Genomic DNA, 16,337 nt, shown 5'->3' with positions numbered 1-16,337 from the left:
CCTGCTTTCCATCTGTGATGAGATCATAAAAAACAAGGAGAACTGCAGTGGCATCAAAGGGCTTGAGAATAAAGGCGGTGAAAGAAGGAGAACCAGGAACAGTAGAAACAAGCGGGGCCCTAATATATTCATTTCCATGCTGCAGAATTAAATTTATTTAGAGCAGCTACTGAAACATCCAGCAAGTGATGGGACAGGGAGGGAGGAGAAACAATAAAGAAAGGAAGAAAGGTTGGATTTTAGGAGAAATTTCTTCTCAGAAAGTGGTGATGCGTTGACACAGCTGCCCAGGGAGGTGGTGCAGTCACCATCCCTGGAGGTATCCAAGAACTGTGAAGATGTGGCACTGAGGGATGTGATCAGTGGGCATGGTGGGGTGGGTCGGTGGTTGGCCCTGATGATCTTTGAGGTCTTTCCAACCTTGTGATTCTATGAAAATAACATTCTGAGATCCACTCCGGAAAAATCTGCTTGTCTGACATAGCTGGAAGCACAGAATGTACATTTGTTGGTAAGAAATGCCCAAATCAGGAGAAACACTGGGGCAGGAGAGACTGTGCGAGCTGTGGGCACTAGGAAAGCTGCTGCACATGGGCTGGGCGTGCTTGGCTATGGCCAATGTCAGGGTTCAGCCAATACCAGTTGATGTACAGTCAACTGTACAATCCCTGGAGGGATGTGGTGGCCTCGGACACCAACCACAAGGACCCATTCCCAACACATTCCCCCTTTGCATTGTGGATCCTGCAGGAGACTCTCCTGGCCCAGTGGAAGAGCGGTGCTTTGCCCCCTGAATTTAATTGTAACCAGTTATTCCCATCTCTTTGCCCTGTTTTGGATTCTTTACATATTGTTTCTGAAAAGCTTAGTGAAATCACAGCCTTTGTATATATAAAATATAGGATGATTGAAGACCTGGCCACTTCTTTATTTAGCTTCCTCAGCCATGCGTTCCTCCCAAAGCATTTTCCCCTCTCTCTGCCAGATCACTGTTTAAACTGTGTGTAAATATAAAGAGAGCTATGGACAGTTTAAAAACGCTGCTCCATGTTGGGCGCAGGGCTGCTGGGAGCACAGCTTCCTAGAGGCCTTTTTTCCCCTTTGCCTGTGGTTTTGTGGCTCCCTTAGGACAGATGAAAGCCCCGTATGGGTGCCACTGTGATGTCTGATGGTTATCCATGCCTGTTTGGACTGAAATTGCTCCGTCGTTCTTAACTGAATTCTCTCCTGTCCTCCGTCTAGAAAAGTTGTAATTAGGGAAGGAAAAAAACTCTTAGAGCCACTGCGTACAGAGGAGATAAAGATGCCAGTGGCTTCGATAACAAATCTGAGGCAAAGAAAAATAGCAGGTTTTTTCCTTTTATCATGGGGCTTTCTTGAAAAAAAAATGGAAAGCTGAAATGAACGGCCTGGCTCTCCTCTCTGCTCCCGTAACATCACTTAAGTGCTGCTCTCACTCTTCACCTGTGCTTTTCTTCCTTTGTGCAGCCCTGTCTCTGAACAATCTCAGTGCTTACAGGGAAGTTTTCATGTGTTTTTGTCAGAGACTGGGAGTCCGGCTGGGCTCACAGCCCTGCTAGCAGCATTGCTCCGTGGAACCGGGATCCAGCAGCAGGTTGGGTGCTGGCTGGCCTCCAACCGGGCTGTTTTGGGGTAGGAAGGGGATAAGTGTGCATTGTGCACAGCCCGAATTTGGTGCTGAAGGCAATATAAACACCGACATTGTGAGCGTTTGTAGGGAACAATGGAATCAAAGCTAGGCTAAGGCACCTCCGCAGCTTTTCACGTGTTGTTTGCTTCCTGTTGCACAAGCTGCCCTCCTGGTGTGTCTGTAGGGGATGGGTGGGTTTCCTGCGTCCAAGACAATAAAATTCTTTCCCTCTATTTGTTCCTGCCTGTGCTGGATGGGCCGATGGGAAGGATGTGCCGGGCTGCAGCGCTCTTTCCATGAGCCCCGTATTGCAGCTCTGAGATGGAATAAAACTGCTGCTCTGAGAGTATTAGAAGGGAATGCATTTCATTCTCCGATTTCATTAAAAGCCATTAGCATTGGAATGGCATGGCCACTATTTATAAACCCCCGGTGCAGATGACTTGGTGCAGCTGGTCAGAAGAAAGGAGGTTTGATGGAAAGAGGGAGGCTGTTCACATTAATGGTCATTATGTGCTCTGCCGGCGGCGAGGGGACGTGGAGCGTTTCAGTGTCGGCGATTCCGCCAGTCACGTGTGTGCCCGTAACTCTTCAACAAATCACTGTCATGTTTGGGGAAACAAAACACGACTTCAAAGCAATGGGTTTCAAACATGAAGCATGGCTCTGAGAAAGAATTCTGAGCAGTTTGTGCCGGAGGGAGGAGAAAAAAGTTGGCTTGGAAATTAGGAATTAATGAGTGGAGAGAAACCAGGGGCAAGGAGACGAAACCAGGTTTGTGTTCTAGTCTGTGAGAAATATCATAGTAGGATCCCATGCAGGGTGATGAAGCAGTGACACAATGGGTGTCCCACAGACACACTCCTCTCGTCTGAGGACATGGCCGGCACTGGGAGTCCTTGGGTTGGGAGTCCTTGGATTTGAGGTCGTTGGGTTGTCTTTAGGCTGTGCTTATGGTCTGTGTGAGACAGACCCCAGTAGCACAATGTGCCATGAAAATTGCGAATGTGTCTCTGAAAATCCATACTTGAGCTGTGCTGCACAGTCAAGACAATGTCTAATGACTGTAGGAGTAATGGGAGAAAAGAGCACGGTGGGACTGTGCTGGAGTCAGACTGTGGAGAAGGGGAATGCACAAGGAGAGCAGTGTGTGATGTAACAGCAGAACTGCTACTGAAAGTGAGATCCTTGGGCATTGACCTAAGCTGGGTCTAACTGGCAGTGAGCACAGTGCACTTGATTTAACAAAACATCTTTCATGGAAAGATGGGAATGGATTCCAGCTTTGCCAAAGCAATAACCACTGGGAACAAAAATAGGTTAGTGTTGCAGACCTACAGAGATTAGATGTTAATACCCCATTTCTGTATGCATTCAGTAAAACCAAGCAGAATAAGAGGGTTTCCCAGCCCTCTGCTATCCCTCGTCTCCAGCTGAGCTCACTGCTGCCCAGCCCCAAGTGCTGGGTCTTCCATTGCTCCGTGCCTCACGGTGCACTTCATTGTGTTCTTGTGGGAAGCAGTGGCAATAAGAAGTCATAGTGATCCATACTTGAATTGCTAACGTTGCTGCTTTCAGCGTGTGCACCAAAGTGCTTAAGCAGGGATTATGGCACGAACTCTGCCTTTTCTCCAGCTCTGTCCCGCTCGCTCTTGCTTTGTCTCTCCTTAACTGAGGCTAAGAATTTGTTACTAGAGTTGCAGACTCATTGACCCAGATTCACTAATAATACGACGGAGAGGAGATTTTTTTCTCTGCTTAATCGTTGTCTTCTGTATATTCTTAGTGCTATTTATATGCAGGAGGACTAAAAACCTGTAATAAAGATGGTGCCAACTTTGCAGCAGAACTCATGCATGTGCGCAGCGAGAGTGAGAGGCACAGCTGGAGAGAATGCAGTGGGTGCAGGGGGACTTGATGATATCCCCAGACACCTTAGGAGATTTTGGGGCAGCAGACACTGTTGTGAAAATGCCACACATCAAAGTCACACCTACACAGTATTTAGTGATGAGAGTCATAGAATCACAATGTTGTTGGGTTGGAAGGGACCTTAGAGGTCACCCAGTTCCACCCCCCACCAGATCAGGTTGCCCAGGGTCCCATCCAGCCTGGCCTTGGGCACCTCCAGAGATGGGGAACCCACAGCTCTGGGCAGCAGCACCAGGGCCTCGCTGCCTTAGAAATAACTTTGAAGTGCACGCTGGTGGCTCTGCAGGGCTCTGGCACATTCCCTGCCCGTGTTTGCTGCCTATAGAAAAGGATCAGAGTAACTGGTGGGAGGCTGAGACCTCTGTCAGCACAGGGCTTTGGGCTGTTCATGCAAACCACAGGAATTCCAGTGGGGATATTTATTAATTGTATGGTTGCATTTTCCAATTGGTGCACGCTGGAATCAGTCAGGGTTTTGGAAGCAGGGCTGGTTTTGTGCAGCAGCCGTACAGTGCCTTTGGGAGCCCAGCTACACGTGCACATGGCTGAGTGTGGAACATGGGAAACCCAGCACTTCCCAGAGAGCTTTGACACGTTTTCTGTATTCAAAAAAGAAAAAAGAAAATGTCCATGCACTACATTTTTAGGTGACCAGATTTTATCTCTTGTACTGAGCAGATAAGATCCTGCCATGGCAGTGTGCTGCTGGGGCTCTGCAGCAGCATGCAGCAGGACCAGGGTTGTGCATGGATGCTGTTAGGTCCACGAGAGTGGCTCTATAGGTGTGCAGTAGGGGCATTAAGCTTGCCTGCCTTTTCCCCACCTGTTAGCATTATTCCTGTTTCAAAGAAAAAGCCACCTGCCTTGCTCTCCAGAAGCCTTGTTTAATGTTCAACGGGGTTGTTGTAGCAGCGACCTATCTACTGTAGTAGGAAAAAGTCCTGATGTTGCTGATAAAGCAGTGACCATAAAGATAAGGCACGGTGCACTGGCTGCATTCCCTTTTGCTTGTGCGGTGAGCGTTACTGGATGGATTTTGTGCTTCTTGCTACCCTTCAGCCTTTTCTCTCTCCTTGCATGAACAACACGGGGTGATCATGCATGTTGGTGACCTGCGTAGTAGCATTCTCAGTGCTTTCTGTCCCCTTCACATCCTTGCTTTCTCCAGCATGTATTCCTGTTGGGTACCTGCTGACCCATCACTTGCTTCCCCTGTGATCCCAAGCTTCATTTGTCATGGATTTACTCAGAAGGGTCCCAACAAATGCATCGTGATGCAGTGGTTGTACTGTTAAGGCAAACCTGGGACATACCTGGAGCACACTGGAAATGCAGATCGTTGTCTTCCTCTCCTTGCTTTGGGGCTAGCTTGCTTTCTCCACTGGCCGCCCCATGCCCATGGGGCCGGGCTGGGGCTGCCCTCTGTCCCATACCTGAATACATCAGCCTTTCACAGAATCATGCAGTCATGGAATGGATGAAAAGGAACCTTAAAGCCCATCCAATTCCAACCTCAGCCATGGGCTGGCTGTCCCCCAGCAGATCAGGCTGCCCAGGGCCCCATCCTACCTGGCCTTGGGCACTTCCAGCAATGGGGTACTGTACTGACCGCTGTATCTTTCTGAAATGCAAAGTGCATGTTTATTAAAAACCCTCTCCAAAGGTCAGCACAACCTAAGAAATAAGTGCGCTGGGCTTCTGGAAAGAAGGTGCAGGGCCTTCAAATGTGTGATAACTAGATATGGTTGTGTTGGTCCCCATTACCCCGTGTTGAGGTCAGAGAGGGGAGGTTGGAGAAATAGCAGCAGTACTGAAACACGATGCGAACTAGGAAATGAGGGCAATCCCAGTGCACAAACATCCTGTTGGGCTGGCTGGCCCCCGTGGGACGCGATGAGCAAAACACATGGCAGCACACTGCAGAGGGCAGGCCATGCCTGGCTGCCCCGCGTTGAGTCAGGCTGTATTGCTGGTGGCAGCAGACAGGTGTTCGTGCGGGGGGAACGTCGTTATAAATAAATGATCCCTTCATTTCCTTCTGGAGATTTTCCTATTGTTCAGTCACAGTATGCTTTCCTGTTTTGACAACAAACAAACAACAAAAAAATCCCCAAACCCTGTCCCAAAGTTCCTTGCTGGCAGGGTGAGAGCAGACGAGGGGGATTTCTCCTGGGGGCTCCTGCTCTGCCCTGTGCTGTGGAGAAGGTTCTGTGTGAGGATGGCCACAGCCCAGGGCTCCCCTGCCCGTCTGACCCAGGACTCCTTGTCCTTGGCATTGCAGTGGCAAATCACCTACTGGCATTAGGGTAGGGATGCATCTATTTACATGAGCGTGCAGATGGGATTAACCATTACCTTGTGTTAAGCAGCCATGGTTACATGCAATTTGAATGAGGAGAACACAAAAGAGCTTTTATTTAGCCACTGCATTTGCCTGTCATAATTTAGGAGTGCCCCACTGAGCTCAGTGGCAACAGGAGCCTCTCACCTCTATAGCTGGTGTTGCTTGCTAACAAGGTGCCCTAGCCCAGCTCCCCTGTCAGCTTTCCCAGCTGAGCTCCCGGTGTCTTTGGATGTTCCTTCCCATGAGAGGAAGGCGTCAGAAAATCCTTCCCTTGTCCCAGAGCAAAGCCAGGGGCTGCACACAGGGAGGAAGCAGCTTGAAGGAAGGGCCAGGCAGGAGTTTTCTGAAGCTTCAAACGTGGCAAAAAGTCTCAAAAGGGCTGTGTGTGTGTGATGTGGTGCTATATTTAATAGCGTGACGTTGAGCACCCAGGATGCCGTTCGTCTTTGCTTTAAAAATCTGCAAAGAAGAGAAGATGGGGAGTGAGAGAGAGGAGACCAAAGTGGTGGTGACACTGTGGTGGTGATTACGGGTGTCCCAGAGCAGAGACCTGCTTTCAGGATGTGCAAAACAAAGGTCTCAGCCTCCAGGAACGTACAGCTAGGGCTCAATACTGAAAGTGTTCCTTTTTTCATTTCTGCTTCACGCTTGTCTGAACTTCACTTTAGGCCCCAGATCTGCTTTTCTTGAAATTGGTCTCGAAATTGCTATTGACTTCAAACGCTGCGAGATCTCACCCATAAATTCTTCCATCTGTAAAAGGAGGATGGCAGGATCTCTGTGCCATCTGTGGTGCTGCGAAGCTGCAAACAATCATGGTTTATGAAGTGCTTTGAGCTTAAATGGGAGGTTCTGTGTAAAGGCGAGCCTTTGCGGGATGAAATGTTCCTTCCTGTGCCAGTTGGATCTGATATCTGAACCAAGGGCTGGGCTGAAAGTTTTGGAAGAACACTCTGGTGATGTAGAGGTAGTCCTGCAGCTGCTAAATGTCTTGGTTTGTTTGTGTTGCTCAAAAGCTCCTGTTCATCATTACAAAATTAAGGGGCAGAGAAGCCAGTGGCTACACATCCCACAAAAATTTTCCTTATGCCTTTCATGTTGAACATCTCTGATCTTAACAAGCAAGATTCTCAGAGATTGTGCGAATCTGGCACCAGCCAGCTGGAATGATGATTTAACAACACGTGCATTTTACATAGGAAATGGGGAGCTGCAGTTGAAAGTATCAGGCCTTTCCGAATGCAGTCGGATGCATTCAATGAGAACAAAAGGAAGTTTTTTGTCCAGCTTTGCAGGGTGTAGAGGAAAGCTGTGAACCTTTCCACCCAAGAGCCACATTTACTCTATATCTGCACAAAGCAGAGAGCCAAACTGGTTTAACAGAAGCAAGTGTAGAGTCTTGCATCTGGGGAGGAATAATTGCATGCACCAGTACAGGTTGGGGGATGAGCTGCTGGAGGGGAGCTTTGCGGAGAGGGACCTGGGTGTCCTGGTGGATGACAGGTTGGCCATGAGCCAGCAGGGTGCCCTTGTGGCCAAAAAGGCCAATGGCTTACTGGGGTGCATTAAAAAGAGCGTGGCCAGCAGGTCAAAGGAGGTGATCCTCCCCCTCTACTCTGCCCTGGTAAGGCCTCATCTGGAGTACTGCGTCCAGTTCTGGGCTCCCCAGTACAAAAAAGACAGGGATCTCTTGGAAAGAGTCCAGCGGAGGGCCACGAAGATGGTGAAGGGCCTGGAGCATCTCTCCTATGAGGAAAGGCTGAGTGAAATGGGTCTGTTCAACCTTGAGAAAAGGAGACTGAGAGGGGACCTGATCCAGGTCTATAAATATCTAAGGTGTGGGGGGCAGAATGGCGAGGCCGGACTCTTTTCAGTGGTGAATGGAGACAGGACAAGGGGAAATGGCCAGAAACTGGAGCATAGGAAGTTCTGCACAAATGTGCGCAAAAACTTCTTTACAGTGAGGGTGACGGAGCACTGGAACAGGCTGCCCAGGGAGGTGGTGGAGTCTCCTTCTCTGGAGATGTTCAAGACCTGCCTGGATGCCGACCTGTGCGACCTGCTGTAGGGAACCTGCTTTGGCAGGGGGGTTGGACTCGATGATCTCTGGAGGTCCCTTCCAACCCCTACAATTCTGTGATTCAATTCTGTGATTTTAAAAGTATTGTCGTTCCCAGCACACAGTGCTAAGCACCAGACCGGGAAAGGCAGGTAATGGAGTTTCAAGGCTGAGCCAACACACGGCCACACTCAGGTCCTTCTGACAGACTGCTGTTTTCTCCCTTTGCAGACACAGGCCACCAGACCCGCTCGGTCTCCAGCCGTCCCTACTACAGCTTACCCAACAGCAGCCATGAGCGCCGCTCAGTGCTCACCGTCACGGAGCCGCTGCGCTTCCACTCCCACGCCAAGGGCAAAAACGTGCGGCTGGACGCCCATTCCCGACGGGCCACGCGGAGGAACAGCTTCTGTAACGGGCTCACCTTCACCAACCGGCCCATCCACGTCTATGAGAAGGTGCGGCTGAAGCTGGTGGCTGTGCACCATGGCTGGAGCGGGGCCCTGCGCTTCGGCTTCACCATCCACGACCCGTCGCAGATGAGCTCTGACGACATACCAAAGTACGCCTGCCCAGACCTGGTGACCCGGCCCGGCTACTGGGCCAAAGCCCTGCCAGAAAGGTTTGCTGTCAGGGACAATGTCTTGGCCTTCTGGGTTGACCGTCACGGGAGAGTCTTCTACAGTATTAATGACGAGGAGCCGATATTGTTTCACTGTGGTATTAAAGTCTCTGGTCCTCTCTGGGCGCTCATAGATGTCTATGGAATTACCCACGAAGTGCAAATACTAGGTAAGTGTGTCTTTGGCCCGTGGCTTGCTCTTCTGCTTGCTCTTTCCACTGCAGCATCTTTTTGGAAAACAAATGCGTGGTTTATCTGGTTGATTACTTCTGTGGGACACTTAACAACTAATTTCTGATCGGTTTTGTTCATCAAATTAATGATTTTTCTTTTGGCGTGGGATGCAGAAAACAGGACGTTTCAGAGAAATCAGTCATGGAAAGTCCTAAGAGTCATAGAATCACAGGATGTGGTGGGTTGGAAAGAAGCTCAAAGAACACCCACTTCCAACCCCTGCCCTGGGCTGGCTGCCTCTCACCAGATCAGTCTGTGCAGGACCCGATCCCACCTGGCCTTGGGCACCTCCAGGGATGGTGCACCACAGCCCTGGGCAGCAGTGCCAGTGCCTCACCACCCTCTGACCCCTAATCTAAATCTCCATTGTACATCACAGCAGCCATGTGATGGGCTAGATGTAAATCTTTACATGTAGCTTTCTTTGGCTTGTACGGAGTTAGATTTGCTACTATGATTTGGAAAAACATGCTGCTGTTTTACAGCCAGGTCCCAGCTGCAGGCTGCAAAATGGTTAGTCTAGGGGCAGGCAGCTCTGACACAGATTCTTCAGAATGGTACCAATTATTTTACAGCCGAGAAAGTTATGCATAAACAACACTTTGCCCTTGCCTGCTCTGTCTCAAATGTGTAATTAAACCTTTCCAGTAGCTTATCTTGCAATTGCAATCATGACACTCTCCAGCCTCTGGTGCTCATCAAAGAGGTGAGGAGGTGTTTGCTGTTCTGCCCAATGCAGCTGCTTCACCAGAACAGCCCTTCTTCCTCAGTAGGCTTTATCTTTCACTCCATCCTGCCTGTGGAGGCAGAGAGTGCACAGTAAAAGCCTGTGCCAGGGGCACCTGTGCTCTGCTTTGGTTTGCATCAGGGTGCCAAGCCCCATAAACTGTCCCAGACACCAGGGTGATGCTGAGCCATTGGGCACCAGCAGATACATCTTCCTTCCTCCAGATGTGGTGGTGCCTTAGCAGACCTGTTCATCTCTCTGACTTCTCTTCCCCAAATCCTGAAAGTTGAGAAAGCTGTGAAATGCAGCCAGCATACAGATGCATAAAATGTATCTTTCAGCATCATGAAGCTTAGATGTGTGGCTTGCAGCTCTGGGGAAGCATTTTTTGTCATGCCACTTCAGGTGGCATGGAGAAGGAAGACAACTCCTGAACCTCCTCAAATCCTGAAATCCCCCCTGGGCCTGGCATGGCCAAGGTGAAGAAATGAGTTAAGAGTCATCATCCTGACCTGACCTTTGCTGTAAAAGGGGAAAACAACTCTTATTGTAAAAAATCTTCTTTCTGACATCAGCAGCAAGGAGCTATCATACAAACTCTTGTAGTAGAAATACTGAGTCATGGCCTGAAGCAGTGATTGAGCACCTGGTGGGAAGGCAGGGCCAACCCAGTGGAGCTCAGGTGCATGCAATGTAGCTGAATGACCAGAAGGGATGGAGCCAGCAATCCCAGACCTCATTTAAGGGATGGCAGTGGAGGTGAGGGTATCTCTTGTTGGAGATCCCTGCCTACCTGAGGCCTTCTGAAGGTAAGCAGCTCTTTTCCTGTATTTCTGTGTCTGTGGCTGCTGCATCTGAGTTCATTCTTATTTGCTGTAGCTGAAGACTTTGCCACCATGCTATTATTGTGGTACTTTCCATCACATTCTAGTCTCTGCAGTGCTGTACCCTCAGGTATGAGGCTTAAAATGCTTTTGTAGAATGACCTCTCTTAGACACGCCAGTGCCTACATGTGTCATTGTCATAAGGTAACAAGACGTGCAAAATAAATACACACTGATTCCTCCACTCCTTCACCCATCACTGTGTTGCAGACTTGGCTTGCAAAAGACTTTTGGATACTGGGATATTGAGGTATTTCTTCCTTTAAAAAGTATTCTCAAAGGTATTAGTCCTAAGAAAGCTGGAGGACCATGCTATGTTGCAGCTTCTCCTGGCTCACCAGTACAAGGAGCTCCCAGATTAGATGAGTATTTCACAACACCTCAGCTGGTGCCAAGATGCAGCTGTTCCGCTTGCTGCCTGCTCCCCATGAGTGCTCTGTTTGCCAGCAGTTGACCTCTATCTAATTTTTCCATTGTTTTTCTATTCAGAGGAACAGAACTCAGGTCATCCATAGGCTGAAATAACAACACAAGTAGTGGTAAAAGTAGCCAACTGTTTCTGATGCCCCTTGTTGCTGGGTTTATCTCACAGATAGCATGTTTGCAGAGACCACTGCCTGTCTCAACACCGCCCGTCTCAGCTCTTGCCTTCCCCAGAGCAACCACGACTCAGCCAACTTCAATAACAATGAACTGGAGAATAATCAAGTGGTGGCCAAAATAGCAAACCTAAACCTGAGCCGGGTGCCGGGACTTGCGACAGACAACCACATCATCCCCTGCTGCCCCAACCGGCGGCTGCGTGTGCAGGGGGTCCCGGCCTTCCTGGACACAGACCTGCGATTTCACCCCACCCATGGACCTGACATCACCTTTTCCCAGGACCGGATGGTCGCCTGCACCAACTGGCAAGAGAGCAATAGGACTTTGGTGTTTTCTGACCGTCCTCTGCACGTCGGCGAGAGCCTGTTTGTGGAAGTGGGACACCTTGGGTTGCCATACTACGGGGCCCTCTCGTTTGGCATCACTTCTTGTGATCCGAGTACTTTAAGGACAAACGAGCTCCCAGCAGATCCGGACTCTCTCCTGGACCGCAAAGAGTACTGGGTGGTGTTCCGGGCCTTCCCAGTCTTCAGCGGAGGTGACATCCTCAATTTCACGGTCTTGCCAAACGGCGAGGTGCACCATGGGGTGAATGGAGCAAGCCGCGGCATGCTGATGTGCGTGGATACCTCGCAGTCTCTCTGGGTGTTTTTTACAATCCATGGTGTAATCAACCAGCTCAAAATACTGGGTAAGTTATTGAAGGACAGAATAACAGGGAGCACCTGATTGGTAAAAGAGAGCTATGGGCTGTCGTCACCTGCCTGTGTAAGGTGATCAGTGATGAGCATACATAGCTCCTGACCCAACCTTGTGCTGCTGAGCAGGAGGGAGCAACTCATGGCAGCTGTCACTGCCAGAGATGCCTTTGTGAACCTTCCAGGAAGGGCTGAGATCTAAGAGGTAAAATGAACAGCATGTAAGGAAGCCAGGAGAGCTATGTGTGCATCTGGCTAGCTTTCAGAGTTGTGTGTAAAGAAGATTCTTTATAAGCCCATGGTTCCAGCCAACAGGTGTTAGACTCCTGCCTTTGTTAAGAGCAGTGGGTTTTGTGAGGGCAGCTCTGGTGCTGTGGGTTGGTATCAGCTCACCATGGGGCTCAGCTCTGTGTGTCCATGTGTCCCTCTGTCCCAAGGGGGCTGAGTCCTCTCCTGTACTTGCAGGCACTGTGCAGTCCAGTCCAGTGACCGTCTCACCCTCAGGGTCCCCCGGTGGCTCACAGTACGACAGCGACTCTGACATGGCCTTCAGTGTCAACAGGTCATCGTCTGCCTCGGAGTCTTCGCTCGGTAAGGAGGGCTTAGCACAGGGTTGCCGGGTGGGCAGCACAGTGGGTTGTGGATACTGGCTGGTGAAGGATGCTGGGCCATGTGTGGGGAAGGCTATAGAAAGAAGGGCCTAAAAATATAGACCAGGGAATGGTCACAGAATCATTGAGGTTGGAAACACCACTGAGATCATCTAGTCCAACTGTCGATCCATCACTCATACCCACATGTTGTATAATATCAAGTGTGCACCACACTTGTGACTGAATGACCTTGTTCTTCTTCCTTCTTCCAGTGACTGCTCCCAGCTCTCCCCTGAGCCCCCCTGTCTCTCCCGTCTTCCCCCCTCCGGAGCCATCCAGCAGCAAGAACGGGGAATGCACCGTCTGCTTTGACAGCGAGGTGGACACGGTGATCTATACCTGTGGACACATGTGCCTCTGCAACACCTGTGGTCTTAAGCTGAAGAAGCAGCTCAATGCCTGCTGCCCCATCTGCCGACGGGTCATCAAAGATGTTATTAAGATTTACCGCCCGTAGCGCCCGGCTTGGGCTTGGGAAGGGAGACCGCCGCTAGCAGTAACCATGCCTTTCCGTCCCTGCTTATGGGTTATCGTGCTGGTCAGTTGTAATCAAGTGGCTCGTTATCTGTGTTTCCTTATTTGATTGGTAGGGCATAATTCAGGGATCAAATTGAGATAAGGATCACATGGGGCAGTGCTGCTGGGCTGTGTGCCCACAGAGTGAATTGCGGTAGGAATCCGACCCAGCTGCAGATGGGAAATTCCCTGTGCCAAGCTTTTTTTATCCTCCAGAGGATGAGGCTGATGTGATGTGGGTTGGGAGGGAACGCTGCCGTTCGCTGGGTGCTGCTGGATTGCCCAGCCCCAGAGCTCAGACAACACTGTGCTGCTGGTGCTGTGGTGGAGCAAAATTAGAATGTGGCCCAGTGGGAGGGTTTGGAGTGGACAAAATTGATCTGAAAATTTAATACCCATCCATTTAAGGGGAGCAAGCAAAGGCCAAAATAGTAGCACAACTGGACTGTCATTTGTTTGGGTTTTGAGCAGGCTGCTGGGGCATGTGGAGGAGCTGCTTCCTTTGGCTTGGCTGCAGCAGCTCTTGCTTTTTTTGGTGGAACAGGGCCCAGGTTTTGCTCTGCTCCTCCCAGCATGGGGCAGTTGCGGTCTCATAGGGACCTGCTTGGCTCATGTCTCTTATCCTTCCCCAGTCCCTGTGGGCTCACCTTCTTTCTGGGCACTGTGCCATTTTTCTTCTGCCTCTCTGGATTTCCCAGCACAGCTCCCACTGCCCACACACTGGCTGCCAGGAGAGGCTTCAGCCACAGGCAAGAGCTCATTGGGATGAATAGGGATCAAACTTGGCTTTGCAGGGGAGGTGGAAGGAAAGGCTCTGAGGCTATTATTAGACTTAAAAGGTAAATGGATTTCAGCTGTGGTGTTAGACAGCCATGAGCAGCAGCAATCTAGAGGAGGAGGGAAGTGTATGGGCAGGCAGTGGGTCTGTGCAGGGCTTGGTGTCCTCCCTGACGCTCCCACAGGAGCTCCCCTATCCTTTGTCCCCCTGCAGGCTTCCTCCCACACAAGACTCAGGCCTGGCTGCATTTCATGATGCAAACCAGAGGCTGAAAGAGGGGCTGATGTCATTCTGGCTCAATGATTGTGTGCCACCAAGTGAGTAAGAAAGGTGTAGTTATCACATTTCAGTCCAAAAATGGAGAAAAGCAACCCATGTGCTGCAGGGCCGCTGAGTGCAGAGGGATGCTCCTGTCCCTCCATGCCATGGGTGTGCTGCTGACTCTCTGCTGCTACTGCTGTTGGTGGCCTGGCCATGCTGCCCAGTGGGGGCTGTGGGGCTGCTCTCTCTCTTCCTGGGGGCAGTGAGCTGTCCTACATACACCCAGCAGGCAGGGCATAGAGAAAACTCTTTTTGTTTTAAAACTTAAAGAGCTAATGAGCATTTCAATTAAGTGTATAGATGAGAGGCTGCTTTAAAATGGGATTTCTCAGCCACTGTCCTGCTTCATTGACATGAGTGCCTGATGGTGTTGCAGAGCCCTTTTGGGAAACGTGGCTCATCCCTGCCTGTACAGCACCACCATAATCAAGAGGCCAAGGTGTTTTCCAGCAGCTGAAGTGTTGCAGTGATGACCTCAAGGCTGCCTGCCTGTGGATCCCCCAAACACTTGCTTAGCCTAGCCTTTATAGCTCAAGGCCTCGCTGTAGTTAGTGGGCACAGCATGGGGAGCTGCGGTGGCACAGTTGGGGCTGTTGGGTGACACCTGGCCAGGTGGGCTGCCCTGTGCCCTTGCTGTGCATGGGCTGCAGGGGGAACTCTTAGCATGAGGAGGAGCTCAAGGAAAGCTGAATTCACAGCAAATGATGCTGGCTGGGATCACACTGGACTAACAGATGCCACTGGCTGTCCCCACACTCCCTGTTGCAGGGCTGCCTGCTCTGTTTGGAGCTGGCATTCAGCTGCAATGATGCATGTAGCCCATTTGCTTGGCTGGCACCTCAGGTCTTCAACAAGCAGGGCTGACTGCACACACCTGGTTCATTTTTTGGTGCAGCTCTTATATTTTAAGCCAGCAAAGAGAAATGGCAAAAATTACCAGCTGAGCAGGTTGCAGAGGGGTGGGTTTTGCTGCTGCAGCTGCGATTGATTTCCAGGAGGGCAGCACCAGCAAGCAGTGAGCTGCTGGGGGGAATGAGTCGAGCCAGCACCCAGCACAGGGGTAACAGGCAGCAGTGGGGGCTTTCCCTGCCAGAGAGCAACAGGGATATTTTGAAAACAGTGGCAGAGGCCCCTCAAAAAGAGTTCCAGGAAAAGGCAGCCTTTAACAGATTTAATCGTTAGTACTCGTATTGCTATTTTTTTTAAACAGTCCGATGATACATGATTTGTACAGAAGATCTGTTTGTGCCTTATAAGGGTGTCTGTGCACTTTTTATCCTTTTTAAAAACAACTTTTAAAATAAAACGGGGAGAACATAACACAGATCAATGGTAGTGTTGTAGAGTTTTGTGTTCACCAAGAAGCCTGCTTTGTATTTATATATATATATATATGTGTATGAAGTTACATATATATATGTATATAGTAGCAAAATAGTGTTAATTTCCATTGATATTTTTTTTTCCCCCTGCTCCTATTGATTTCATTTTCTTTCTTAGAAAGAGGAAGAGAGGGGAAAAACAGCAGAGGGAGGGGAACCCCTTTCCTTTCCCCTTTAGAGGCAGTTACTCTTGCTTCCTTTATGATTCAGTCCTGTGATCTGCACAACATGCTGAAGCTGACTCAGATGTTGGACCTCTGCATTGAGCTTCTCAAGCAACTCATTGGGACTGGGGTGGGGGGGGGGACGCACGGGGGGGAGCTGCACCTCTACATGTCAATACTCTGTAGCCTTGTGATCAGTGCCGTGTGTGTTTTATTTTTGTCCATTTACCTGTTTTACATTAATATAATTTTACTCGTTTATGAAACAAATAAAACTTTGGCAAGTACAGAGGGCTGCCTCGCATTTCAAACTGTAGAGAAGTTGGCAGATCACTGCAGTAATCAGCCCAGTGCACCTTAAGCCCAGGGGCAGGAGGGGCAGATCCTGCTGCAGCCACACCAATAGGGCTGCACGCTGGGCTGCTGGGGCTTCTTGCTCTTTCTTTCCGTTCTTTACGTTTTGCAGAGCTGCTCTGTATTTAACAGAGAGGCACAGGAGCATGCACTGTAGCTGTTCGTATCCTGTGGCAGCTGCAGGCAGACAGCAGGCCAGCAGCCTCTGATGTGGTTTGCAGCAGAGTGGGTGAATTCATTCATAACTGTGTGCTGGCAAGGGCATAGCCACACTGAACTGTCTGCATTCCAACTCCTATGAGTTGCAGGTGGTGAAGGAAGCTGATGATGGCTATGGGTGCCTGAATGCTTCTTCATAGCCTGTGCTGCCCAGTCTTATCTGCGGAGGGGGGCTGATGCCTGTGAGATGCCAGC

At 50.0% G+C, this 16,337-nt stretch overlaps 1 protein-coding gene across 3 annotated transcripts in view; it reads left to right on the top strand.

Annotated features, from left to right (window-relative positions):
- The window catches only part of NEURL1B (neuralized E3 ubiquitin protein ligase 1B), a 79,525-nt gene extending 63,828 nt beyond the window's left edge, over window positions 1-15,697 (top strand). For 2 of the 3 annotated variants that reach the window (XM_048960507.1, XM_048960506.1), the window contains exons 2-5: window positions 8,218-8,778; window positions 11,047-11,748; window positions 12,221-12,346; window positions 12,621-15,697. In XM_048960507.1, the coding sequence (XP_048816464.1) occupies window positions 8,218-8,778; window positions 11,047-11,748; window positions 12,221-12,346; window positions 12,621-12,865 (1,634 nt within the window). In that variant the 3' untranslated portion in view covers window positions 12,866-15,697. The other variant, XM_048960508.1, reaches the window with a different exon arrangement.
- Window positions 15,698-16,337: the final 640 nt, after the last annotated feature.

The sequence above is a fragment of the Lagopus muta genome, chromosome 14 (assembly GCF_023343835.1).
Source record: "Lagopus muta isolate bLagMut1 chromosome 14, bLagMut1 primary, whole genome shotgun sequence".
Taxonomy (NCBI): domain Eukaryota; kingdom Metazoa; phylum Chordata; class Aves; order Galliformes; family Phasianidae; genus Lagopus; species Lagopus muta.
The sequence above is the reverse complement of the archived record's forward strand: the minus strand, read 5'-3'. Positions and strand labels throughout refer to the sequence as shown.